Here is a 26,920-nt window from a genome sequence, read left to right as displayed (position 1 = left end):
CTGGACCTCTCTCTGCTCCGCTTACCACATCTAAAACTTGTGGCTAACAGGAGTGGTCTGCTCTCTCCCAGTGCTTTTTCACCTGTAGACTTCAAAGCGTTTCTTAAAGTAGATATACATTACTTACCCATTTCTACTGTTGACCTAAGTATAGAAATTTGAAGCAATGCTTACACCAGGTGTACCGTGGCCAGATTTCACCAGATGGGGTTTATGTTTCCAGCTTGTTGTGGCATATCACTTAAACTCTGAGCTCACAGTGTATGATATGGGGAAAAAAAGGGGTAAAACTTCTGGTTGCTTCCTCATGGTTATGGTGTGCAGTTGCTGAAGTGCTTGAGATCCGCAGGCACTGACACCTTGCTGCAGTGAGAGAGGAATAGTAAGGGCCAGTTCTGTACCCAGCAGTGGTAAGTTCCCTCCCTGTGGCAGAAAGATGTTTCAGAGCCTGAGTTTGCCCCATTTCCTTCTGGAATCCCTTCGACCCCACTCGGCGTCCGCAGGAGAGGAGGGACTGGCCCCTACATTGTGGGCATCAGGCAAGCGCCTGGATCTGAACCGGAGAGGGAGGAGGCTGAGAGGTAACGAGAATGAGATCTTCAGCTGGAGCTTGGAGATGCCTTATTTCAAACATGCCATCTCACTTTCTAGAAACAAATATTTTTTCTCCACCAATTATTTTCTCCCGGGTTCAGTAATAAAGCCCAGTGCTGTGCTTTCAAACAGTACCAATTTCTGGAGCACTCGGCTGTCTCTGCTTTGCTTCTTGCCTGAGCCAGAATAAGGGTCTACCTAGTATTCAGAGCAAGTGCAATGACAGACAGTTTCATTACACAGATACAGGGCTCAAAGAAATGCCAGGCACAACAGGAGACAATCAAAAAAGGATCCCTTTAATAGCTTTTAAGAGAAAAAATGTCTTTCTTCATTTAAAATGTCAGTTCTGACTTTTCAATGAGACTTTTGCTCTATGCATTTCCAAGAACAGGAGCTTGTTTTGCATCACACTTTGAGTTATAACATGGCATGAAATCAACGTTTAAATGGAGCTTGACTTACATATTTTAACTTATTCCTTGCTCCATAATACTAACAATATGATTCTCCATGTGGAACTACAGGCTCTCTTTTTTTTGCTGTGTTATTTGTATGAGATGTGTTTGGGATGCATGAAAGGAGGCAGAAATTGTGAAAATGGCTAGGAGTACATTTTATTTTATACTTAATACTTCTGGACTTAAAGGGGAGATGGAAATTGGCCATGTAATGGATCCTAGCTATAGAAAATGATCATCTTTCGGTAATAAAGTATTGCCTGTCTCAAGGGCTCACACACACAGCTTGACCTCAGAGCAGTTGCACATAATGTTTTCTCTGTCAAGAGAATCTATTCATAATGACGTGTCACAGGTGCTCACACATAATATGTTTCCCATCAAAAGTGATCATCCATATTTTATATAGCAGCTTTGATGACAAATATTTTGTACTTCAGCTGCTTTTTCTTCCCTGTGTCAGACTTAATGAAGGAATGTTACGGATAGTTTTTAAATAATGTTAGCTTCTTAGATCACATTACTGTGTCTGCCTTTGAAAGTAGCTTCACACAAGAGCCACAAGACAGGGGAGAGAGAGACAAGGACATTTTCATTTACTTAACTTTAAAAAGAAAGCAAATTTTTCAGGCTCTTAATTTCAAAATCAATATACTCTGTATCTTTGGAATCTTCTCAGAAAAAAATATGCTATACTTACTGAGCACTCAGTATTCTGAGAGTCTGGTGAAAGCAAGTCTGATAACTGAATTGGGGTTGCAGCTTCTCCCTACACAGAATGACATTTATTCTCATAGTAGTGGTGTGTCCTGGTGGTAAAAACACTTTCCTCCAGGTTGTTCTACAAAGTGAGTGCCTCGAGGGGCACAGAGAATTGGGTTCTTATATTCTCATTGAAATTGTTTGTCTGCAGCAGGGCCAAAATTTGCTCTTCTCTTACGTGTTCAGCCCTACTGAGAGAAATAACCCTCGTTCCTCATTCTATCAATGAAAGAGGAAAAGTGAACTTGAACTCCCTTTGAGGTTTCTCAGGTTGTGGGACTGGTCATCGAAACCTCAGAGCATAGAGGAGTGCTTTTCCCATTCATGGGCCATGTCTTTTCTGCCAAAACTGTAAGTGAACAAAGTACAGAGGTATTTAAAAGACGTGTAGATGAGGCGCTTAGGGACATGGTTTAGTGGGCATGGTGGTGTTGGGTTGACGGTTGGACTCAATGATCTTAGAAGTCTCTTCCAACCTTAATGATTCTATGATTCTATGATTCTATGATTCTATTCCCGAACTTCCCTGCCACCAGGCAAACTCCCCTGAGCTAGCAGAGAGTGGTGGATTTCAACCTGTAAGCCATGGATTCATATGGGCTTCTGGTCTGCCTGCAAGGGATCCACAGAAGGAAGCTGACAAAAGCAAGTTCATTGTGTATGCAAGCTATTTAGCAGTGTCTGCAGATAAAAATAAAATCAAAACACTGAAATAGGCAATCAAAGTATGGCATGTGCATATTTATAAAATTATCAGTGGCGTGATGAGAAGGCAGAACAGGAAGCCAATATTTACAAATAGGATTTACAAATGTAAATGAGGACTGGTTTTCTCTTACATATGAAATATAGCCAGATGTCTCACATTGAGATGAAAGCTTATACTTAGAAAAATGCCTGGGTTTTTCACACAAGACGAGGCCAAAAAAGAGGGGACACAGGATCTGGAGCTATTTGATGCTTAATTATTTTTCAGATCCAACTCCTATTTAAGAATGCAACCAAGAAGGAGTTAAAAGTAGGTAACAACTTCTAAAGTACAGGAAGATGCAAAACATTATTCTCTGCCACTGAGAAGTAATACACTGATTAATGTCTGCTACTGAAAAGATAGTCTGCAATAGCATCCTCTTTTCTTCTACTCCCAAGCCCCTAAAGAAGAACTGAATAGTTTTAAGCAGCGAGTGTAATAAGTTTTCCTTTCCTTGTCTGAAGAATTAGAACAATTCAATTGAAAGGCAAATATAATCCTACCTATGCTCCATGCTGGGACTGGAGCAGGGTAAATGCCACAGTTAAGTCTGAACATCAGGTTGTAATTGTTAGAGATTAAAAACATGCCAGAGAGAACATTCCAGGGAAAGAAGGAGGGTGAGAAGGATGGCTCTCCTGTGTCTTTTTATTAAGGCAAATTAGCATCAGATCTTACAAGGGCATATTCCTGCACAGCAGAACTCAATCAAATGGCATTTAGTCAATGAAGGAAATTATACACTAGGTTGATTTTTAATCATCCAGCTAGGAAATGCAAAGATAAGTGAACATGTATTTGTCTGCTGAGCCAAGTGCATACAAGGCAGAAAAGCCACTGAAAGTAACTAAAAGAAAAATAACTGTTCTCTAGGATGCTGCTGTTCCATAAAATCTGTTTCAAATATAATTTGCTGTTAGCTATTTCTGCAAGATGTGAGCACATCAGCTGCACTTCTCATTTTTATGCAGATGAAATAATCGCTGAAATGAAATGTCAGGTCATAACAGACACAAGAAAAAATGAAGCAATCTTTAAGAGCTGTCACAGAGGTGGATGGTCCACCCTTCCAAGTACAGAGGAACCATTATTTCATGGTCTTGTCTAATACCTTCTTCTCTCACCGTTGGTTTTTTTTTTTTTTAATGTTTGTCTTCTCAGTGCATCCTAACGTGAGCCAGGGTTGCCAAGGAGGGTGTGCTACATGTTCTGACTACAACGGATGCCTGTCATGTAAGCCCAGGCTCTTTTTTGTTCTGGAGAGGATTGGCATGAAACAGATCGGAGTATGTCTTTCCTCATGTCCAAGCGGATACTATGGGACACGGTATCCCGACATTAATAAGTGTGCAAGTAAGTGCTGGGGAAAGGGGTGGCGCATGGATTTGTTTGTTCTCTCTTGAATGCTGTGTCGCCTTAGGAGTCAAGTCAACAGAGAAGCAGACAGACAGGCCGTGTCTCTATTTGTTCACTTCTTTTATAGTAGCGCAGTAAATATTAACCCGAGCAAGAAGTTAAGGTGAAAGATGACAAAACGGCCTAAAGCTCAGGGATCCCGGCTCTGCATGAATGACCTGCCTAGGACCCAGGTGATGGTCTCCTCCTCCGCACCCCCATGCGAAAGGGAAGCGCTGGTGGGCGCCAGGCACTGCCCTCCGGCAGCAAGAGTGAGCAGCAGCAGCTCTGAAGAGCGGGGGCCGAGGGATGCTGAATCTCGGGGTCTGGAGCCGTTTAACCCACTGCCCTTACCTGCCTGACCCCTGCCACAAGGAGAGAAGATGGCAGGTGGCATTCTTTGGAGATGCAGTTTGCCCTGGTCTCTTTATAGCTTGTCTCACACTCAGTGTAGTCCTCTCAATGCCTGTAGCAGCTGGCCAGGTTTCAGCTGGCCAGGTTTCAGCCTGATTTGGGGGAAGTTACCGATTCATGTTGCCTCCGGGCTGGGAGACAGAGAACCCAACTCTATTCTTTACTGCTCGGGCAACATTTTGGCTCCACTATGTATTTTGAACCATAAATGAACTGGAAAAGATCGCAATGTCCTCCCCACTCCTCTTTTTATTGCTGAATTCACTGGTTTTGATCCCACAGGTGATATAAAAACATAAGAGCGACAGCCAAGCAACTCTCCCAGTTTTTACCTGGTAATAAAAGTTATTTAATGAACGGACCCCAGAGTAAAGTCTGGCAGAGTAACTTGACACTGTAAAGTATTTGCTCTCTTTTTATCAGTGTGTGGCCTTGCATATCAGACTTGTGCCATACACAAGTTTTTATGTATTTCTTTCAAAAATATCTGAGAACTGAGAAATATACCACTAATGCCAATTTGGGTAGTCACACAGCGAATACATGAAATACTACAGGGCATCTGAGTGAACATCAGGGAGTCATTTAAAAAAAGAAAAAGATGTTGATGCAAAACAGTCTTAAGCAGATTCTAAATTCTGCCATATTTTAATTTCTCCTGGATGAATGGAGATAGATAGGGTGGAACTGGCCCAGTACCTGTGCCCTGTGGGATTAATTAGTACCTATGCTGTGTCAGTATAGGGCAGAAGCAGTATATTGTTATTCTGATGGGCTGTGCTCTGTCTTCCGTTTGCATAGGTCTGCAAGAAGACAAGCAGCGTGAGGCCATTCAGCATCAGGCCATCCTTATTAAATCCTCACTCATGCCAAGGTCACTTGTGGCTGGCCTCACTGTGTGTACAGGCCACGAAGAAGATCCAAATACAATTTGCTTCCTTTGAAGACTGTTTAACATTGCTAGAATTGTGTGGTTATGGTATATGTGAGAGAGCCCATGGCATTTCGTGGCAAAGAGCAACAACATTGTTGTTTACTGTTTGCATTTCAGAATGTAAAGCTGACTGTGATACCTGCTTCACCAGAAACTTCTGCACAAAGTGTAAAAGTGGGTTTTACTTATACAGTGGAAAGTGCCTTGAAAAGTGCCCTGATGGGCTGGAAGCCAACAATCACACGATGGAGTGCACTAGTATCGGTAAGTTCTGTCCCCCCGTGTCCTGCCTGGTTTTCTCACAGGGGATGGGGCATCTAAGGAGGGCATAAGTTGCAAGGTCAGTTACACCACCAGGGAAGTGCAACTTAAAATGGAAATGTTCTGCATCACAAGATATATCCCCCAGTACAACAAACTCAAGGTATTTCCGAAGTCTGCCATTTCACAAGAGGCACAAGCTCGGTTGTGCCCCACAAGCGCAGCCTTGACGCTAAGGGCAATTCTGCCTCAGGAAATAGGGCCTGTTTGGTCTGCCCTGAGGTAGAATGACATCCATCTCTTACTTGCTCTGTTACAGTGTTATGCAGCACCGCTAACATCAAAGGTTCAAAAATCCTGAGCCAGACCCCACATGTAGTTGAAAGATGAAAATACTAACTGCTTTGCTTTAGCTCCCTTGTACTACCTGAGCCTTCAAAGCATGCGTGTGTCAACATTTTGAAGCTTACCTTCACAAAGGTGAAGGCTAGAAACTAAAATGTTAAGGAAAAAAACCCAAAACTGTATATGTGCATAATCACCTGACTCCAGAAACTGAGGATTAAAATAAAACACCAAATAGCATGGCACTGTTACTGAAGGAATGAGATCGGTGACACTGGTCCTGTGACTCACTGGCTGCGGAGAAGAGACCTGCTTTTGTATCTCTCCAACCTCTGACTCACAAGCTCCAATTATTCACACCGGGGCAATTTTGGAGGTCACCACACCTAACTGTCTGCTCCATCCCTCTGCCACCTCTCCAGCTGAAAGCAGAATGAGTGATATATTTGCCTCTGGGCTGCTGCAATTGACATCTCCTGCCATGGGCATGCCGAAGCTGCGGCAAGGTTCAGCTTATTTTAGTATGCCGGCTGTGAATTGTGGTGGCTGAGGGCTGTGAACTGCGGTGGAAGCAGTAACCTCTTCAGCCACCAGCAACCAGGGAGCACTTAGGCGCAGTCTGGCCATGATGGAAATCTCCTCCCCCACAGTATCATGCACATAGCTCTCCCTGGCATCGCGTGTTTTGGAGGGGAAGTAATGCAGGAATAAAAATAATGTACAGTAGTTTGGCATTTTCCTTCTCAAATACATATTAGTTCAGGTGGTAGTGATGTTTTTTACAGTTTTATTTTCAAGCAAAGACTTTCATCTTTGAAAGAAATTCAAGGGATCATTTTTGTTTCTTGATGGCTGTTTCCAAGTGCTGTAGACTTAGCTGCTTTAACAATGAGTCAGTCTCAACTAGGAAAAGCCATTTAAAGCTACAGAGGAAAAACAGAACCTTTTTGTGCACGTAAAGGCCAATTATTTTAACAGGAGAGCTCCAGTGTAATATGAAAAACAAAATGACCCACATGACAATTCACTGGACGAAGGCTCAGAGATTGCCTGAGGTTAGTTACATTTTTAGGTTTTGAAAAATTTGGAAGTAAATTCTGGAGCTGGAAAAATGTTGACTTACAAATTCCTCCTTATAGAGGTGCTAGAAGTCTTTCCTTCTTCAGCAGTGGTTTATAGTCTTAAGCACACATATGAACATAAAGTAAATATAAATGTTTACTATCTTTTATCAAGAGAAGGATACTAAGGAGGCGGCACAAAAGAAGGATAGTTATTAAAAGCACATTGTTAAGCTTCCAAGGTTACTCCCCTTTTTGTCTACACTGTTTGGACAAGTGTCCAGCTGTACACCTTTTGAGTTCCCAATAGTACGGGATGCGCATTCAGATCACTGTGGTTTATAAACCGTAACCCACACTTTTCTGAAAAGCTTGCCCCCCGCCCCGACCCAAATTCTCCTCTGCTTTGCCTACTTACAGCTTGTATATGCTACAGATGATGGCTCTTTCACTATTTAAGATGAATACCAAGCAGCAGATCACCAAAGATACTTGATTCTTAATGTAATGTCTTTTGATATCAGTTAGTCCTTTATAACTCTATTGATTTCCAAATTCAATACCTTTGAGACCAGCTGCAGCAGCTTGACCCAATGACTTCACTCTCCTTTCACATAGGCATGACCAAAGTTTAACTCCACTGAAGCTACAAGGATTTATACCTCCACAAAACCAAAACAACCTCAGAACAAGCCCCAGTAACTGATTTCATTGAGACCAATTGTGGTGTTGTTGCCCCATTTCAGGAATGGAATTACGAAACAGCTAGTACAAAATAGTAACTGACATAATTATTTGACATTACTTTGTACAGTATATCCTCAGCAGTCCAATTTCTGTCAATTCACTGCTGCAAATCCTGATTAATTCCATTAATTTTTGCCACCTTTTGGCTGATGCAGAATAAAATTAATGTACCATATGCATTGTGTATACAAAAAGATATTGGCCAGGCTCAGCTTGTCCTATGTTTATTGCAGTGCACTGTGAAGCTAGTGAGTGGAGTCCATGGAGCCCTTGCACAAAGAAAGGAAAAACATGTGGTTTCAAAAGAGGAAATGAAGTAAGGGTCAGAGAGATCGTACAGCATCCGTCAGCAAGGGGCAATCCTTGCCCAGCTACAAGCGAGAGCAGAAAATGTATTGTACAAAGAAAGAGATGTCAGAAGGAAGGAAAAGGTACCACGTTATCATCGTCATAATATGAGATTGGTATTGTGCTTGTTTAATAACTCACATCTGAATTCCCAGCCCTCTATTGCAGGCTTCACCAAAGCTTCCATTGATGTGGTGTTCTTTGGGCTGGAGAGAACTGTGCCCTTGCCTGGAGTAAATAAAGTCCTAACGCTGCTCAAAAAATGTGCTTTGTGTGATCTAGAGAGGACAGGGTGGGCTGGACGGGAAGGCACATTCTCGGTTCTGCTGAAAGAGCTGCCAAGATGAGGGGTTGCATTTGGAGTTCAGAACAAAAAGATTCATTGTAACACATGTCATGGTGGGAGCCGTTTGTTGGCTATCAGGCAGACAAGGTTCATGCTTCAAGCATGGGATTCCTCCAAACCGATTCCTATTTCATGCTTCCCTACAGGTAAGACCATAACTCTTGCAATTGCAGTGCTGTGGCCTCTCTCCCCCCTTGAACTCTTTCTACTAGCTCTGGCTGAACAAGGTGGCCTGATCCTGCCATCTGCATCTGGCTAATGGAGTCCCAGCATGGGAGAAAGACCACAACACTGCGTGGCAGCCAAGGGAAACTCCACTTGGTTTCACCCAATAAGCAAGAGTGCCAGCAGAACCGCCCCTCCATGCGAGCCAGCTTGTTGGACTTACTCCTCATCACGGGACCTAGTGAAGGGCATCCCACATGTTAAGAATGGGAGATGCTTAAGAAGTCTATGAAATAATAATTTATACAAATTCCACCCAGGAGAGATTGTTGTTCCATTGCTCCCTTTTCTCCCCTTCTTACAGCAGGGAAGTTACTTGCTCTGTCCCCGGTGCAGTTACTCAGGTTGGCACAGGCATGTCGATGGAATATTTCCTTTTCCCCATGCCTCCCATTTTCCCCATCCTTCCCATTTCCCCATCCCTTTTATTTCCCCCTTTCCTCCGAACTCAAAAGCAAGGTTTCACCCCTTTTGAGGATGAGCGGAACAGGCGGAGCAGCTGCCTCCTGCGTGAACATCTGTGAGACAGCATGAGCTGCTGGTACCAAGTAGTAACCCACCGTTTCATTGTTAAATGATTGCTAGGGTTGCTGCAGATTACTTATAGAAACCTTAAAGGGGTTTGGAGCTTGTAATCCTTTTAAAGGTTGGCTTGTTCCCTAGGGCTATACCTCATGAGAAGGGAAATAACGTTAGAAGGAGGATCTTATGAACCAGATAGCTACAGGTGCCTCCCCCTCACCCAAGAACTGGCTAGATCTACTGATTTATGGGAACCTATGGGGTAGATGTCACCTCCTCCTCCTTGTGTCAGGCAGTGCCTTGAAGAGGTAGAGAGGTATATCTACCTCAGGGGACCAGCCAAGGCAAGCTATTTACAGATTCCCGTATGCTTAGAATCTATGTCCAAAATGTCCATGCTTGCTTCTGCTCCTGCACAGTGGCACAACTTGAAACACAGCTTCTCATTAGCCCACTGTAATTGGGGGAAGCATCCTTTTTTTTCTACCAAAGCTAATTTTGCCAGAGCTGAAAATATAGGACTGAACTGTCATTTTGGAACTGTGAAACTGGTTTTTTGAAGTGATAATGATGTTGTGTATTTGCTTATGGCAATTTGGCAATCTCTTCAGATTGGACAAGACATTTCTCTTTGAGAAATGCCTGCTGTTCCTGTGTAGTAAGTACTTTAGAAGAAACTACTCACGTATTTTACTTTCAATTCTTATTTTATGGGATCTGAGCCAAACCATACTTGAAAAATACTGTGCACCACAAGAATTCATTCACAGTCATGAATCTTTTTCTTTCTTTTTTTTCTGTAATGTGCATAAAGGTGGGTTTTTTCCTTCCTTTTGAGCAAGTCACAGACTATATTCTAGCCTGTTTTACACTCAGTAGACAATTCCTTCGAAACTAATGCAGGCAGGTGGAACCTATGTTCCAACTCTACCCATGCCCTTGGGATTTGTATGTCTATGCCTGAAAGCCATTTTTTTTAATGTTCTGAAATCCACCACTATATACTCCTCAGTATCCACAAAAGTCTCTCCCATTCACTTTCATACAGCTTCACAGGGTGAAATTTAATTTCAAGAATTCATTCACAGTCATGAATCTTTTTCTTTCTTTTTTTTCTGTAATGTGCATAAAGGTGGGTTTTTTCCTTCCTTTTGAGCAAGTCACAGACTATATTCTAGCCTGTTTTACGCTCAGTAGACAATTCCTTCGAAACTAATGCAGGCAGGTGGAACCTATGTTCCAACTCTACCCATGCCCTTGGGATTTGTATGTCTATGCCTGAAAGCCATTTTTTTTAATGTTCTGAAATCCACCACTATATACTCCTCAGTATCCACAAAAGTCTCTCCCATTCACTTTCATACAGCTTCACAGGGTGATGAATTTAATTTTTTTTAAAAAAAGATAATTCTTAATAAAACTAAGGAAATCACACATAAAACATTAGGTTAAAATGGCTTCAAGGGATGGATTATGGTGACAAGCCAGGAAACTGAGAATTAAGCTAAAAGTTTTCCTTCTGTTCCTACTGGAATAGGGAAATGAAGCTTTCCAACTTAATCTCCAGGCAACTTATCTTCCCAACTGCCACTGTCCCTTATTACACAAAGAGAAACTTCTATTCCCCTTTGAACAACAGAATAATTGCACGAGAAACCAAGCCAGGCTCTGTTCTTATGGCTAGCTGCATCCAGTCAGTGATTGCAGAAGGAGGTAACAACAAAAACACTTTGGGAAAGGGATGGGAAAGTAGATATGTTTGTATTTACTGTTAAGAAATATTGAAAATGCTCTTTTGTATTGTATGACTCCCCATTGCCGCTCTCCATTGCTTTGGAGTTTAGCTTTCATGGCATTGGCTTTTGAAGTCTAGCAGCAGACCCAGCAGTTACCAACAGTGCTGCTAATCTTGTCTCCGCGGCCATGAAGAGAGAGTTAGCTCGGTCAGCCTCTGCTGTTTCCATGTTGAATAGATGTCTGTGGCCAAAGGAGTTAGGGGAAAGACCACATGATGACGGGGTTTGCTCGTCACAGATGCCTCAATGACTTTGCTCAAGAAGTTGAGGTCAGAGACAGGATGTTAGTCAGTTAAGTCACTGCTATCACACAAAAGCAAGGACATGTTTCTGGAACGGCTACGCAAAACAAGATAAAATGGATGAAGAGGGTTTTTTTCTGTTTCCATCTGCTGGTGTGTCATTAAAGCTGGTGAGATCTAGTACAACTTTTTTTTCCCTCACTGGCTATAAAATTAAGTTTTACTGGGAGAAGGTGCTAGTATTTTCAGAATGAATGCAAACAAATGGGAATAATGAGGATACAAATAGCTCGACTAGCCTAAAAGGTTCTTTTTATGCATTTTAGCACTAAATTAGTTGATCCCAGTGTGTTCTGACACGGTAATTCCCATGTGTTTCACATACAGTCTCCTTTTATAGGTCAGTCCCATCCAAACCTCACTGTAATTTATTTCATAATTCTCCTCTTTTAATTTCATGATGGTGAGTTCTTTTTAGCCTGCATGACTATATGATTTTAAGTTCCAGTTTCTTCTTCTTCCTTTCTTTCCTTCACACTTTTTGTTTTGTTCCCCCAGTGCAGTGCACTGTTACTTTTACCTTCCCACCCTTAACGTCTTCTTGGCTCCTACTGATAGACATACGTTGAGAGTCACATGTTTCCTGTAGCCATGTCCATTAATGGCAAATGGATGTACTGGAAAAGCATAACTTGCAGAGCTCTTCAAATGCTGCAAATTATCCATCAATATTATTTCTTTGCCTTAATAAATGTGCTCTGGCCAAACACAAGTCCCTTTGGACTGCTGCCTGCAGCTGTGTGAGATGATTGACTTTTACTGGCCAAAAGACAAATATCAGAATTGCATACAAAAGTATTTGTGGGGAAGGAATTGCATGTTTTCATGCATGAGTAATTCTGCCAAGAAGAGAACATTCACCATATGACTTTCTGTTGAGTCCCAACTAAACCCCCCAGAGAGCAAACAGTTTTAAGTGCTTTCAGAGAACATGTTCTGATCAGTTTGAAGAGACTAAAAACACTCACCAAAAAGACTAAGTGCGTAGTTATGAACAACAAAGACATCTTAGAAAGCTGGGTATTATGCAAGCCAATAGATAGGCTACATTGGTTACACAGCTGTATTGTTGTAAACAAATACATAATACATTTCAGTTGTTGCTTGTTCATATATTGATTCATTTGCATGCTAGTGGCATTTAGATGTTCAAAGGAGAGAACTAATGTTAACTGCGTCCAGTTCTGTGCAAACACAGACCAGAGAAAGTTCCTGTTCCTGACAGGCAAAAATTCAAGCATTAGACATGAAGACATGGTGGGATGAATGTAGAACAGCATGTCTCTTTTTCACTGTGGAGTGTAGGAATTGTCACCTTGTAGAGTCTGAAAGCAGGATACTGTTATGAAAGGCAGAGGGGCAATTTTAGTCAAAATTCACAAGACTGCAACTCCCTGGAGGCCAGTTAGCTTGTCAGTTAATGGTTTGTGATGTAAGGAGAATACAGATATTATGCTGTGATTTTTTTTTTAGTGTACAGCAAGAATAAGAGACAAAGCAGTGTCTTTGAGATGAGGAGCTGAATTCTAGATACAGACTAGCGAACAGAAGGGAACCAAGGGAACAGGGTTTGTTGTTGAGCAGTTTTAATGAGGAAGTGTATATATTTGGGGGAAATAAAGTAAAATAAATGCTTCTATCTTGCACTGCGTACATGTGAATATAAAAATCCAGGTTTGATGTGAATAGCTTAGAGAACTGAGACTCAGGTCATCTCTGGTGTTTCTTTGAACTAGTTCCTCCACCCCTTATTGCTATATGTCCACATAATGCTTCAAACATATTAATCAGATCATGTCTGAAAATGTCTTCAGTTTGCTATGGTGTGAGGAAGGAATCCTATCAGGCAACCATCAGATTTCCAAAACCACCACTCAGCTGAAAATCCCAAGCCATTCATCAAGAATTTACTTTAGCTGAAAACAATGTAACTTAATACTAACAAACTTCTTAAAATGTTAGGCAATAAACTAATTTCACTCACTTAACTTAAACTCATTGAGCTACCCACCCTAATGTACATGCTCTGATGCCGTATGGATCCATGTGACAATGGAGCACAGAGGGCTCTAGAGTCTAAACTAAGTTGCCCCTTTAGTATTTCTCACAAAGAAAAGTTTCTGCAGTTCCTCTCCAGTTGATGTGCACTAATTTCATTAACAGTCAGTTAAGCTGTCCCAGGCAAAACAGAGAAAGAAAAAGAGAGCCCCTACTAAAATAAAATAAAAGATGCATAAGTTGCATTACATTTTAAAATGTACGTGGAAGTACAGTAGTGAAGGAAGCCGTTTGAAATCACCACTTCTTTGTACAGATATTGAATCATGGCACATAAAATCAGGGTTTCATGATCTTCACAACCCATAGAAACTCCTACGTAGCCACTTAAGACTTGCATAAGTATGTGCCACATCAACATGTTTATTCTTGTGGTAATACCCATTTTTCCCCAAAAATTCTGGACTGCCAGGCCTCTGGAACAGTTGCTTGTGCATTTTGTTGAGCTTTGTTGTCACACTGGACAACCTGAATTTGACGTGGATGCAATTTCACAGAGAGGGTTTTGCTATCTGAGAATTCAGACAAGGAATGACAAGCTAGGACTCCACTAAGCCTCCGTAGTCTTGGCAAGAACATGATGGGATTCACTGCACTTAAGCTGGACAGCTAGAAATTAGTTGTTTTTGTCAAAGCAAGGGTCATGTTAACGGTGGGGTTAATATTGCACCTGAGGAGGGGGATCCATGACACTGGAAGGTGGATTCTAAGAAGGGCAAAATGATTTGCCTCCTGAAAGTGCCTGTTTCTTTCCAATGACTGTTAGGGACACCCTAGTATGAGTGATCTGGACCTTTACCTGCTAGCTTTTAAATTAAAGGGCATGTTTTCTCCATCTGCACAGTAAGACTTCGCAACACTGCAAAATCTAAACCAAGGTTCACCCAGGCTGACCCTGTAAGCAAGATGAGCGTGTTTCAGGGGATCCATGGGCCAGCCACAGTAAAACAAAAAGTAGAGTTGAAAAATACTCATTCCCAGTACTACTTTCATTTAGTGTTGGCAAAATCAGCGTTTTGTTGTGTTTGTTGATAAACATCTAGTAATGGCTGTACACCTGCTTATTCAAAGGTGAGTTGCCCTTTACAGAACAAGGTATGAATAGTCTGTCCCTATACACTCCATATACCAAAGAGAAAAGTCTCTTCCCAGGGCAATGGAGGCCCGCACCAGTCCAATAATTCCTCAGTGTACTATTTTTAATTTTTTTTTTCTGATTTTGAAAGAAAAAAAGGAATTGGGGGAAATTCTGGACATTTTTGGTACTGAGTATTTTTACTTAATCGCATTTAAGTTCTAAGCATTGCTACGTGGGAAAGTAAGATATTCCAATCACAGCTCATCCCAAAAGTCACATCCTCTCCCTCATGTGTAGCTCAGTGGCATTTAAAACAAGAGGGCTGGAGCATGTGAGCCAGGGAGACATCACAGTGCACAGTTCGCTCGTATAACTGAGAGAGATGGGGTGTCCTGTGTGAAGGTCACTAGTGTGGTTAGGGTTAATGACCTTACTCCGTGGCAGGTCACAAGACTTCTGAAGCCTCAAAATGAACACAAAGCTAATTACTGCATCCCTGTGTTTACATACTGCATACGCCAATGGGTCATAACTCTGGCCTTTGCGAGCCTGAGTTACTATAATTGAGGAATCTGTCTTGTGAAGAGCTTGGTTGTTTATTTTCTGTTTGTTGCTGCCAAGAGGACCTCTCATTTCCTTTCCTTCCAGGGGTTTTGACTCTTTAACTTTAACACATTTCCAGCCTCCAAGAGTAAGGCTCTTGAGACTGGGAATCCGCTAGCTGCAACGTGAAGTGGAATGGCATCCTGGGGATACCTTGAGCAAGGCAGGGCACGGACAGCACAGGGCTGCCCACCACCACGGGCCAGCAGACAGGGGTGCGATCTAGAAAAGAGATCTGGGTGAGAAGGGTTAAGACGGGAAAAATAGGACTGATATGAGTCATTGCGATTTGTGAATCCAAAATAGCTAATAGTAGAGGATGTACTGGCTCTATGATTCAAGGGCTGAAAAGGCTGGAAAAAGCCATTTTTAAACTTTAACCGTAGCATTTTTGAAATTTAATCACAGGCAGTTTTGAAAGCCTTATTAGGCTACTACCTGCAAACTGAGACCTTAAAATCTGAACTAATTAATAGTAATACTGCATTTTGCTACAAGAATGTTTATTTTGTTTGTGTTAGTGTGAACATGAAACTCTCGTCACACCTCCCAGTTCTGACAGACACGTATCAGCCGTGCAAGCTGGTAATACATACACGCTGTGTGCCTCTGCACATATGGTACTATACATGTATGCATGCACTGTATACATGTGTACCATGCCAAGGTCATATTCTCTGAATAATATGCATCTTGATGAACAGTCAGGCTGAAAATGGCTGTGGCTATACACCAACCTGTCAGGCCCTCAGGTATCAAAATTGGTTTTAGCCTCACAGGGTGCTGGGCTGACGCTGTCTCTGTGCTCCTCGGGATATGTCCTCCTCTCCCGCTGCCAGCTCCTCTCTTGCCACCTTCTGTCTCCTCCCTGTTCTGGGGGGGCCTAGGAGCAGAGGGGAGGTCGCTCAGCTGCCCTGAGGTCCTCTGGAGCTATAAAAAATGTGCTGGACACGCTGCTGGTAAACAGCATCAACCTCATATTAACAGGAATGGTGTCAAAGCTGAGAAAGAAGCATGTGGTCAATTGCTCCCGTAAGGGAAGTGAATCAGAAAAAAGCTGATTGCATTCTTCTATTAAAATGTGAACGATGTGAGAGCTGTTCTCCTCAGATCACTAAACCAAATAAGGGATAGAAATCAGCTCTTTTTCTCTTTCTGATCTTCCCTTCTGGTGCCTCCTTGTGCTCCAGAATTGGCTGGCTGACCATCTTTTAGATGCCTGAGCTCTGTAGGAGAAACAGGAGGGAATACAAACCTCTCATGAACCCCTCTTCCTCCTCCTTCCAAAGTGCCCATCAGGTATTCATTCAGCACCAAACTTCCAGCACCACCTAAAATCTTCCCTCTTGAATAAAAATGTTTGGGAATGAGAGGAGCTCCAGCTTTAGAAGGTGAAATCTGCAGCTATGTCTATACTGCTAAAGAAAAGCAAGCAAAGGTCCGCTCCTTGGCCACAAGGCCAAGGGCCACCTTCTGGCTTGCATCCAAACTAGCTGGGGCTATTCCCTCCATAGCAGACTTGACTGGGGAAGAGGGATGGTTGTTGCAGGTCAAACAGAGTCCCAAAACAAGCTACCAGTTATGCTGTGCGGACACACATGGGTCTGCCTGGTCTCTGGCCTTCTTCCCTGGTACAGCTGTACTTCACTTATCCGTGGCACCTTCACCTTCAGCGACTCCACACTGTTGAGCTTCAGGGAGAGGCAAATAGGAAACTGTGGCTGCTCTCCCCTCTCAGCGCAGGGCAGAGACCATGTGCGAAAGGGCAGAGTTCTTACTCCACATCACTTCCTTGCTCTGCCTGCACATCCTCACGTACCCGTCTCTCTCCACACTGGTCTTTCTATCACTTCTCACAGTTGATGCTTCCAAAGTCCTTGCCCTAACTTCTAGTGCTTTAAGGAGCTCTTTCTGAGGGTTGGACATGTTTGTCACAGCTGGAATAGGAAATCAGCCTCTTCCAGGCTGTGTGCCACAGCAAGATATCTTGACAACTTCTTCCTCTTGACTCTCCAGAAGACCACAGCAAGCTGCTTTCTCACCTTTGCGTAATATTACCACAAAGTTAAGGCAAAGGGAAGTGGCTGCTGACAGCAGGGCTCACCCGGCCCTCCCCACCTGGAGATCTAAACCCCTCACTATTTTGGTCTGTGTGTCCCGGAAAGAAGAACAAATGCAAGAGAGAAGTTTGCTAGTACATCTATCAAATTTAGTCCAAGAATGCAAAACATCTAGGGTATGTGAGCTGCAGAGTAAATCAGGCAGTGGATGTTTCAAGTCTAATGGTGACACATGCAGCACTGTTTAATCAGCTAAATCCTGGGCTGTGGAACACTTCCATGTATAGCAATGCTGTTATAACACTGCCAGTCGTGGACAGCAACGGCACTCATTCACTATTGTATTATAGCTGCTCTTCTTTTAAAGGGCCTGATCCAAGACCCACTGAAATCCCATTGACTTCAGAGTGCTTTGGATCTAGCTGTAAAGAAGGGATTTTCAGCATTCCTTTGTAACAAAGTGAAAACAAAGAAGCACTTTTTGGCCGCTGTTTCTCCTCATCTTACTGGATATTTGTCTGTTCTTCCCCACCCAGGCAGCTCTGTTTGCTTTTCCCCACCCAGGTCTCTGCATCTCCGGTCTCATTGTCTCTTCTCAGCTCACTCTCCTTGCCAACTCTGACACCTGATGTAGCCTTTGGTCTGCTTAGGCTGCCACCTCCCAGCTCTCTTCCAACCTCATAACTTTGAAAAAGAAAACACTTGCTGCCGTAACTTTCCTTTATAAAGGTCCAAAGGAGCTTCAGAGCGTTCCCAATGAGATGATAACATCCAATGTTATTATCAGAGATCATAAAGATCAGGAGAGAGGTTGTGGGAATCTACATCATGGAAGATTTTTAAGGAGGTTAGACAAACATCCATCAGAGACAGTTTAAGTATAGTAGTTCAGCTTCATAGCCTAGTAAGGGACTAGATAACGCTTTGATAAGCATTTCTAAAATTGCTACAAAATTTCCACAAAATTTTTTCTTGCCTGTTGCCTTCTGTAAGACTTCCACAGATAGACAGCATACTGCACATTTACAGAGCACAAATCCAAGTACCTCTGTTCATTGACATCAATATAAGGCCTCCTGCTGTCTTTACCAAGCTCAGACTTTTATTTGGGCCTGAGTCAAGGAACTGAAACAAACTTTCCTTTCCTTTTGTCCAGTTTAGTTATTTGTATTGCTGAGATATCTGTTCATGTTCCTCTTTGCATTCATCGTCTTTGAATCATTGTTATAGGAAGAGTATAGTGCTGGATTTTCTTACAGAAAATTTCAGTGAACTTGTTACACTAATTCACCAGAGATAAAAGCTAGCACCTCTCTGCCAATGAAGCTATGTATATTTTAAGAGCAGATGAAGATGTGGCCCATGAGGGTAAAATTGCTGTATGCTTAGGCCTGAAAAAAAGAGCTAATTTTAAGGACTGATGCAAACAAATATTATTTTTCAGTAATTTTTGTTGAAGCAATTTTGCAGTGGCAAGAAATTAAAGGGGAGAAAAAAATTAAACATTTATTATTTAAAGATGTGGTGGCCATGCAAAATTCAGAAAAAGCATTTCCTAAATTTTCTATTTTTAGTTTCTTGAAATCCGAAATGGTAGCAAAAGAATTAACCAGCGGTCCATGAGTGAAACATATACAGGTGATATTAAGGCTGGAATTTAATTATTAACTGTGGGGATTTTTCTATTGTTTTTTGGTTTACAAGCAAAATGACCCAGTAATGAAATTCCTCAATTCTAATCTAATCCTCCCCAATATCTATGGCAAACAGTAGCCCCAGTATAAAGATTTACAGCTACAGTTATGTCTCTGCTTTGTTCTTAAGCATGTATTTACTTCTGCCCATTTGCTTTCTGAAATTCTCTCTCTCATTTGTCATCTGAAGAACTCCGTTTAAAAGGCAAACAGGCTTCAGACATGAAACACAGCTACATTCCTGAAACATGAGACGAACAACCTTTAATTCACGCAACCTTTCATTTACAGTAATGTGTAATAGATGGGCCAGTTTCATTATGGACAGTGCCTCTCCCTGTCATTAGCCTGCAGAAAGGTCTAAAACTCTTAAGCATTTAAAGGAACGCTGTTTCAGGCTCTGCACTCTCTCCTTCCCTCCCTCCCCCCCTCCCCATCACCCTTTCTGAGTGCCCTTGTTCTAAGTGCGTAATCTAAACGCTGTACTCTGCAAATTGCACTTATTGTTGGCTTCGAGCTTCGAAGGACCCTTCTGAACACTTTTTATACAAATCCTAACAAGGTCAGAGTTGGAAAAATCTCAGCTGGTGGACTTGGATCCCATGAGCTAGTGACCATTTATAATTAATATTAATGAATGGCAGACGACAGATGTTTATTGCTTAAGTAGAAATGTGCATTGCTAAACCAGAAGGATTTAGTTTCAATTCAGAGGAACTGCCTTTTTTTCTTGTATGGATGTGGGTGGTGGGAGGGAATGCCAGCGGGTGATCCAGCCCCTGCTACCTTTAAGCAGGAGCAAGGAAACGATACTCTGTAAAGAAGGATCCTGAGCTCTCTATTTGATTGAAGCATGATGTTTGGTCCTTCAAAACATTAACTGAAGTAAGGAGGAGTCTCCCTGTCCACTTCAGTGGTTTTGATTTGCACCAGTAGTGGTTTTCATCCATAGATCCCAAAGCACTTACCAAAATTAAGGAACTGTCATCTCCATTTTACAGTTGTGGAGCCTGAGGAAGTCATATGAAGACTACATTATAAAGAAAAAAAAGGTTCAGCCCTGAGACGAAGGATCACATTCCCAGCCACAGTCTATTTTACGTTGCTGGATTTTTTTCCCCAGTGGTCTTAAATCAAACCAAAGCTATGATGGATAAATCTCTTAAGTTTAAATGTGACACAGTGGAAGACACAATATGGAGATGGAAAAGCCTCTGTGAATCCCTCCGAATACTATAGGGCATATTCAGATTTAAGGTTGATGGAACCTCTGTTTTCTAACTGAAAGCAACTCACTCTTTCAGAGCACATAAGTTAACTTCTTGGACATAGAGACATCTTGGGTAACATTTTCAAAAGCACATGAACAATTTTAAGTACGTTCTTAGAGTTTATGGTTGAGGTTGGGGTAAGGGTCTATTTGCTCTGGATTCTTTGGACAAAGCATCCTGCTCCTTTTAGTATCTTACTACAGTATGTATGCACCAACTGTTTGCTGTTTTCTTGCCCCAGAGATTTCTACACTTCTGTATGACAGTCTCTAAAGTGTTTCTGAACATGTCATACCAGACTCTTGCAAAATATTATTGGTTTTACGGGCTTGGTCTCAGATGTTATGGAAGAGTGCCTAAGAAGTTGCTACAAAAAGCAGACACTCAGATTTGTAGAACTAGTGAGTAGTTTCTCTTTTTGACTACCATGAAAGTTCTTGGAGCAGGCAAGAAAGTGATTAGTTACTCGGTTTTAAAGAGCTTCATAAACATATTAGTTGACTAGTGTGCAGTAGGCTTCTTCCTCTGGAGGCAGGAGGCAGCTGGAAAGAGAGACTGCTGGTCCCCACAGTCCCAGTTTTCAGAGGCTGGAGAAGGTCCTGACTTCTTGCAATACATCGTGGTACAGAAAATATCACTCACTGAACTTTTGCTTCGGGTTCCCTAGAACCTTTTTGCAGCCCTATAATTTGGCTCCTGTAACCAGCCCTGCCGTATGGGCTGCGCACACCCCACAGGCACACCTGGAAGTGTAAAGCCTAGGATTGCTACCAATTTACCAGCACCACTGTAGCACTCTTAAGACACCAGCCAAGCACCAAGCAGAAAAATAAAACATGCCTACAGCAAGTTCTGCTGAACTACCATTGTATACTGCTGGTAGGAACGGTGCTAGACAGGACGCAGGGCAGATCTCCTGGTGGGGTGGCTAAGGGGTGACAGACTTTCCTTAGCACTTGGTGGTGCCCTCTGCCATGAGAGGCTGCTTTCTCATCTCGGTGGGGGCTGCATCTCCTCTAACCTTCGGGCCATCCAACCTCATTCGTATCTGATCTAAATGGCGTGGTGGTCAGTTTGTAAAGTATACTAAGTGAAGTGGACTCCAGTGATGCACTGTCACATGGCATACTCATTTTTCACATTCCACTTCAAGCTACTCATAAAGCCGGCTGCTTACTTCAGTGTGCAAAGCCTGTGTTACTACAAACAGCTCTAAACGCACAGTTCATTCCCAGAGGGATTTAAAAAGAATAAACTTATCACATTCTTGGAAAAAAAAAGAAGACAAGACAGCCTGCATAAAATTTACATGGACAATTTCTATCTGTGATTCATTTTAAGTTGAAGACTTACGGGCAATGTTAAAATATTTGCATTCAAGTTTTTTTCATGCATGTCCTCCATGACCCCTACTTAGAAATCCTTCTTTTTAATATTTTATAGGGCTGAATTTTCCAAAGGAATGGAAAATACCAGATTACCAAAGTCATCACATTTCCCAGAAACTTGCTGATTTCAGTGAAGCCCCAGTGGAAAGTAGGCAGGTTTTGAAGCAACTTTGCCTTTGTGTTAGGTTTCTGCCTAGTATCCTGCCAGCTTGTCCATTGGGTCAGCCCTTTGAAACCCACCTGGTAGGCTGACAAGGACTCAACAGCCTGAAAACCTGAGATCCCTTTGACAGCATCTTCATCACCCGAGCTCCCTGTGCTTCCTAGGGCTAATCCCTGAATCACTTTGGCATAAAAATTTCCTGAGCCTTTTTCAGAGGCAGCCCAAGAGCCTTGGTCATCCCAATCCCCTTCTCCACAAGCTGCTCTCTACCTGGTGAACTGCCAGGTATCCTCTGAGTAGGTGAGAAAAATTCTTCAGAAACATACGGAGATGGCCAAAGTGATATCTCATATCACCCTTTTTGAAAGGGGACCTTTGGAGTCCCTGATCTGTATGAAATTTAGAAACCTGACCTGTCATTTTAATTGGGTTGAAAATGTATTTGGAAATATTGGCACTACCTAGAGAGGGGAAGATCAATGCTTTGGCCAGCTGAAATAGTACACACACATTGGAGACATGGAACAGAAAGAAACAGTCATTTTTCAACACCTTGTTTTGAAAAGGATCCTTGAAAGCAAATTCTCCCTTCATTTACACCAGAGACCAATCCTGGTGAGCTCTGCATGTTTGAGCAAGTACAAGAGAGGGCAGAATCAGGCCTACAGCGCATTTAAGTAATAGCACCCTGGTTCTGAGTTGATGGTTTTGCTGAGTAGATTCATCAGGGGCTGCCGTCCCCCTGCATGTCGCTACTGCCAACCGGCTGATCCATCTGTCAGGCTGGCCTGGGTTACCTGTGGGACACGCACGGGCTCCCATCTACCTGTCAGCACAGGTGTCACCCCAGGCGGGAACACAAACAAACCGAGCTTAGAGCGGAGGGGACAAGTGAACCGTGCAGAGCGGGGCCAGAGGTGCATCCTGTTGACTCCTCATCTTCCTTCACCTTCCTGGCAAATCGGGAAACTTAAGGAGATGTGAGGAGGGGGCTCCAGGGGGACTGTATAGCTGCACCTATACCAGCAAATGAAACGGTGGAAGATGCCCAGGTTCCCTGGCCCTGGCATCTAGTACCGAGGCAGAACTGCTGGCCTGGCCCAAGCGTTAGAATTGGCACCCACAAATCCCGTCCAGGATCCATACTCATTGGTACAGCCCAGCTCCAAGCCACGGTCATTTAGGGAAAAAGGCATTCTTACAGATGCATCCAAACATTGGGGTTGTATGAGTATCTTCTGAATTGGCAGGTTACATTAATGCAATCGGTTTAAGTAAAGCCAAGGAAAACAGCTTCTCTCATTTATCCCTCCCTTCAGAGCACTCAGAGTACAAATTTGAGTACTAAAGAGAGAAGTTTCTTTGGGTGTTTTCTCCTTTTTACTATTGTACTAGAAAGAGTTCAAATGTCTGCTGAGGCACTAGCATCTGTCTCTTATCATGTATAACTTTTCTTGATTATTTCTGGAGAGGCAGACTAAACATGCGGCTCTGACATAATGCAGCATCACATTTTTATTTCTGGTTTGCTCAAAAGCCTGCACCAGCTGAACTAAGTCTCTAAAAAGGACTATATTTACGACCTCAATCCAGGCTATTGGGAGGGCTTGGATTATTGGTGCCTAAAAGAAAAGCAAACTATTATAGATTCCTGCCAGTATTCTGACGTTCTAACAACAGGGTAAGGCTTTTTGGCACCAATCCCTGCTATCGCCAATGTTTGTATTGGCATCTGATTCCATTAGTCTTAAAAGAGTATGTGTAGGTATTGTGCGGTGCATTTGGACACTCATCTACCTTTTTGCAACTCTTAGGAGAGTTGTAAAAATAAAATCCCATTCAGAAGCCATTGTTAAAAATCTCAAAGCAAGCTCAGCGAGAAAATGCCACTTTCCTAAATACCAGCATGGTGTATGTCACTTCCCGTCCTAAGCAATGCGGAGTGGTTTTCTGCTCTGCTAAATAGCCATTACTTTCCTGTCTTTGGAAGTTGTGTTCAAAGTTTATAAGCCGCAGGATCTTATAAGATGAAAACTGTTACGTAATTATGAAATTGCTGTTGTTAGCACAACATTAGTCCTGATTAAAACAAGGCTGCTAACAAATTCCCTTAGTCCCAACAGACAAGTGCAAAGGAAATAAATCCCCACAGGCTCTGGTTTGAAGAGACAGCAGTAAATGTCTCCACAAACAGCAAACAGAACTCATTATAGAAATCCTCCTCCTCTGGCTGCTTCTTTGACTGGAGGATATTCTTGTATTTTCAGGCACTGGCAATGTCTTTTCTAAGGCAGATCCAGCCCATTTCTATGGCAAAGAGGTCATCACAAGACAGTTAAGCCAGGGACTTTCCGTAAACCTTGCTTATGAGCTCATGAGTGTAGCAGTGTCATTTCCCAAGCAGCCCATGGAAGAAATGATCCCTTCCTACCTCCCATACACCTAGTGAGATACAACTTGTTCTTTATCTGCTACAGCAGCAAAGCCTGACATCTCCTGTCTCAGCACAGCTGATCTGCTTAGCCTCCTCTCTTTCCTCTCTGCCTGCTTTATGCAAACGGCTGTTGGGCAGGCCTGATCTATTCCTGTATTTAGACACAATGTTCTCATTCCCCCAAACGTGCCTGCCTTAGCATTGCCCTTTTCTTGCAAGGACAGGCTAGCACACACGACATAAATAAGAACATTTTTCAAGTGAATGCAATTTAGTAGTCCAGAACCTATTTTCAGAGGCAAAGGAAGATCAAGGACCCCAAATCTCATGGAAAGACTACTGTAGGTCTCGGGCTCCAACATCACCTAGAATCTGCATCTAGAGAAGTATTTCCATTTTCAAGAGGACATAGGCACATAAGTATAAGTTAGTCACTAAGTCCTCTAATGCAGTTGCTCAACCATAAGCGTCGATATCTTTTGAGGTACCTTGGGTTATCTAAGATCACCACATAGGACTATGGATATGACACATGTCTTAAGGCCTGTATCCATCTGAACTGGTATGTGGAAGTCAGGTAGGCTGTTGTCATGCATCTCAACAGCAGGACAATCTATGTTTGGCCAAATTAATTGCTCCTTGAATGCCTTTGGACCTTAGCTCCTTCAAAATTTTTACCCAGATTCACTTCAGTTGGTGCATCTTCAAGAGTAAGGCCAGGAAATGCACTGAGCCGTGTAGCACCTAGGTAATCCTGAAGTTGCTGACCCTCACCATTCTGGTCACGTGAAAATCTAGTGATTATAAAATAAGGCCACTATAACTAGGAAAACAATGATTGCTGATAAGAAAGTTATGCTGTTTAAACTTCAAAAGGACGTACCAGATGAATCAGCCACTAATGGCTTGTGAATGAAAGGACAATGTCCTTTGCATCACTGAGTAGTTGGAGGTTTGGAGGCTTGTTATCTTGGCAAGTAGTGTGAGTACATGCTACAGCCTGTGTTCCAGAAAAAAAATGTACTTTTCTTGCAAATGAGAGTGATCTACTCATTTGCATAATATGACATGACTGTATTGTAGACAGAGCTGTAGTATGTGGTTTTAGAGCCTGGGGCATGCTCCTTTTAAAGGTATCTTTGCTCAGCACAGCTTCTTCTGGGTTGTCATGCTATTGTTGTCCAGGTCACGTTATGAGAAAAGGGTGACAGACTTTTAGTCTATGAAGACCAAAAAAAGTCTCTGAGAAGTGTGTGGATAGGTGGGAAGGAGGGCAACAAAGAATGGTGGCACTTAGTTCGCAAGTTTTATCCCCATACCTCATGGGGTACGGAGGTGTTGGAGCACTGGTTCCGGAGCACCAGTGCTGACAGTGCTCCAGTAGCCGGGAAAGTGCCGAGAGGTCAGCCGAGGCTGTGAGGGGTGTGAAAGAACACTGTGGCACGTTACAGCTGTGGCTTGTGGTCTTTTATTATAGCTCTTCAGCTTATTACAGTGTAGTGGGGAGGATTTTGTGGTCTGTGGTGACATGCACAGCAGGAGTGCCAGGACCCTTCCAGATAGGGGCCTATTATGTCGGTGCCTGCAACCCCGCCAGGCGCAGTTCAGTGACTCTTGCCCCTTCTGCTCTCCCAGGGTAAGCTTCTTCGTGGGAGTGATCTCTCCAAAAGAAATACCATCAACCCAAATGCCTGACGCCGGATTCTCATCTCTCTGGCGTTTCCACGAGACCTTCCCTGTGACACCCCCACACACCCCAAAGCGAAGGAGTTTGCACAATCAGATTTTATGCCTTCCTATGGTGGTTTGGGGTTTCAGTGCCCACGGAAGGGAGAAGTGAACAAATATGCTGCTCTGAGCTCCCTGTAGTAATTACAGCTGAATATAATAGGGTGGGACTAAGTGACAATGCCTAAAGTAGACGAAATCTGGAACCTCCGGTAGTTAATCCATGTCAGCTGCATTTTTTAAGTAACTCTCTCTCACATGGTACTCTTAAGTACCAGGTTCTCCTAAGTTGTCACCAACCCTTCCTCCCTCTACTCCTTAAAATACTCCACAGGTCTAGCGGAAACACCACATCTGATGTGATAATGCAAAGACTTCTCCGAAATACTCTGGCTTGCATACTTAAAGATGTATTCAGACATGGATTGCATAAATACAGACGCAGGGATTTCTTCGACCAGGGGCTATAAATTAGATCAACAAGAACTCAGCACCTTTAAGCTGATTTGACATGTAATTATATTGTTCTCTGAATTAATTTCATGTCTGCATTTAATTTGGACTACTGCACTTCTCAAAATTATATCATGTCTGTAGATTTTCTTCAATATACAAAGTTGTTATTACTGTAAGTAGTAAAGTATCCCCTATCTACAAGAAAATTCACTGGAGAGTGCCTACAGACTAATTCTTCCAGTACAGTTGGCTGGATGAAGTTTCAGTTCTGGAATAAAAGCTGTTTTAATGCCAAATAATTACTTCACAGAACTATTAGAATCTCATGAATCCACATCTTCATGCTCAAAACGTTCTCTTGGAAAATGTCTGACTACCTCCTATTTAAAAAGACTTACCCTCCTTTTTTTTTTAATTTTGAAAGGTTTTATTGAATCCGTAAGAAGACACAAACGTTAGTAGCGTTAGTGCATCGCTCTAAGACACTTCTGTAACCCACCAGGAAAGAACGATATTCCCATGTTGTGGCACAACGCGCTGCCTTTTTTATCTCCTCTTCCTGGCATATTAAAAAAAGTTCGCCGTGTACGCGACGTAAAGCAAAGCCAGAAGATGTAACAGCAGACGAAACGCGGAGGAAGGGAATTGGACAGGAAGCAGTCGCTCCTAGCTCCTCAAAAAATAACTCGAGGGTAGAGAGAAGGAAACCTCGACGCATGCGGA

At 42.6% G+C, this 26,920-nt stretch overlaps 1 protein-coding gene across 1 annotated transcript in view; it reads left to right on the top strand.

Moving 5' to 3' along the window:
• RSPO3 (R-spondin 3) overlaps positions 1-26,920 on the top strand; it is a 64,898-nt gene that overhangs the window by 33,116 nt on the left and 4,862 nt on the right. The window contains exons 2-4 of the mRNA XM_009279351.2: positions 3,730-3,921; positions 5,429-5,575; positions 7,959-8,156. Of these exons, the coding sequence (XP_009277626.1) occupies positions 3,730-3,921; positions 5,429-5,575; positions 7,959-8,156 (537 nt within the window). The remainder of the gene's footprint in view (positions 1-3,729; positions 3,922-5,428; positions 5,576-7,958; positions 8,157-26,920) is intronic.

This window comes from Aptenodytes forsteri, unplaced genomic scaffold (genome assembly GCF_000699145.1).
Source record: "Aptenodytes forsteri isolate BGI_AS27 unplaced genomic scaffold, ASM69914v1 Scaffold515, whole genome shotgun sequence".
NCBI classification, from domain to species: Eukaryota; Metazoa; Chordata; class Aves; order Sphenisciformes; family Spheniscidae; genus Aptenodytes; species Aptenodytes forsteri.
This window is presented reverse-complemented; position numbering and strand designations above follow the sequence as displayed.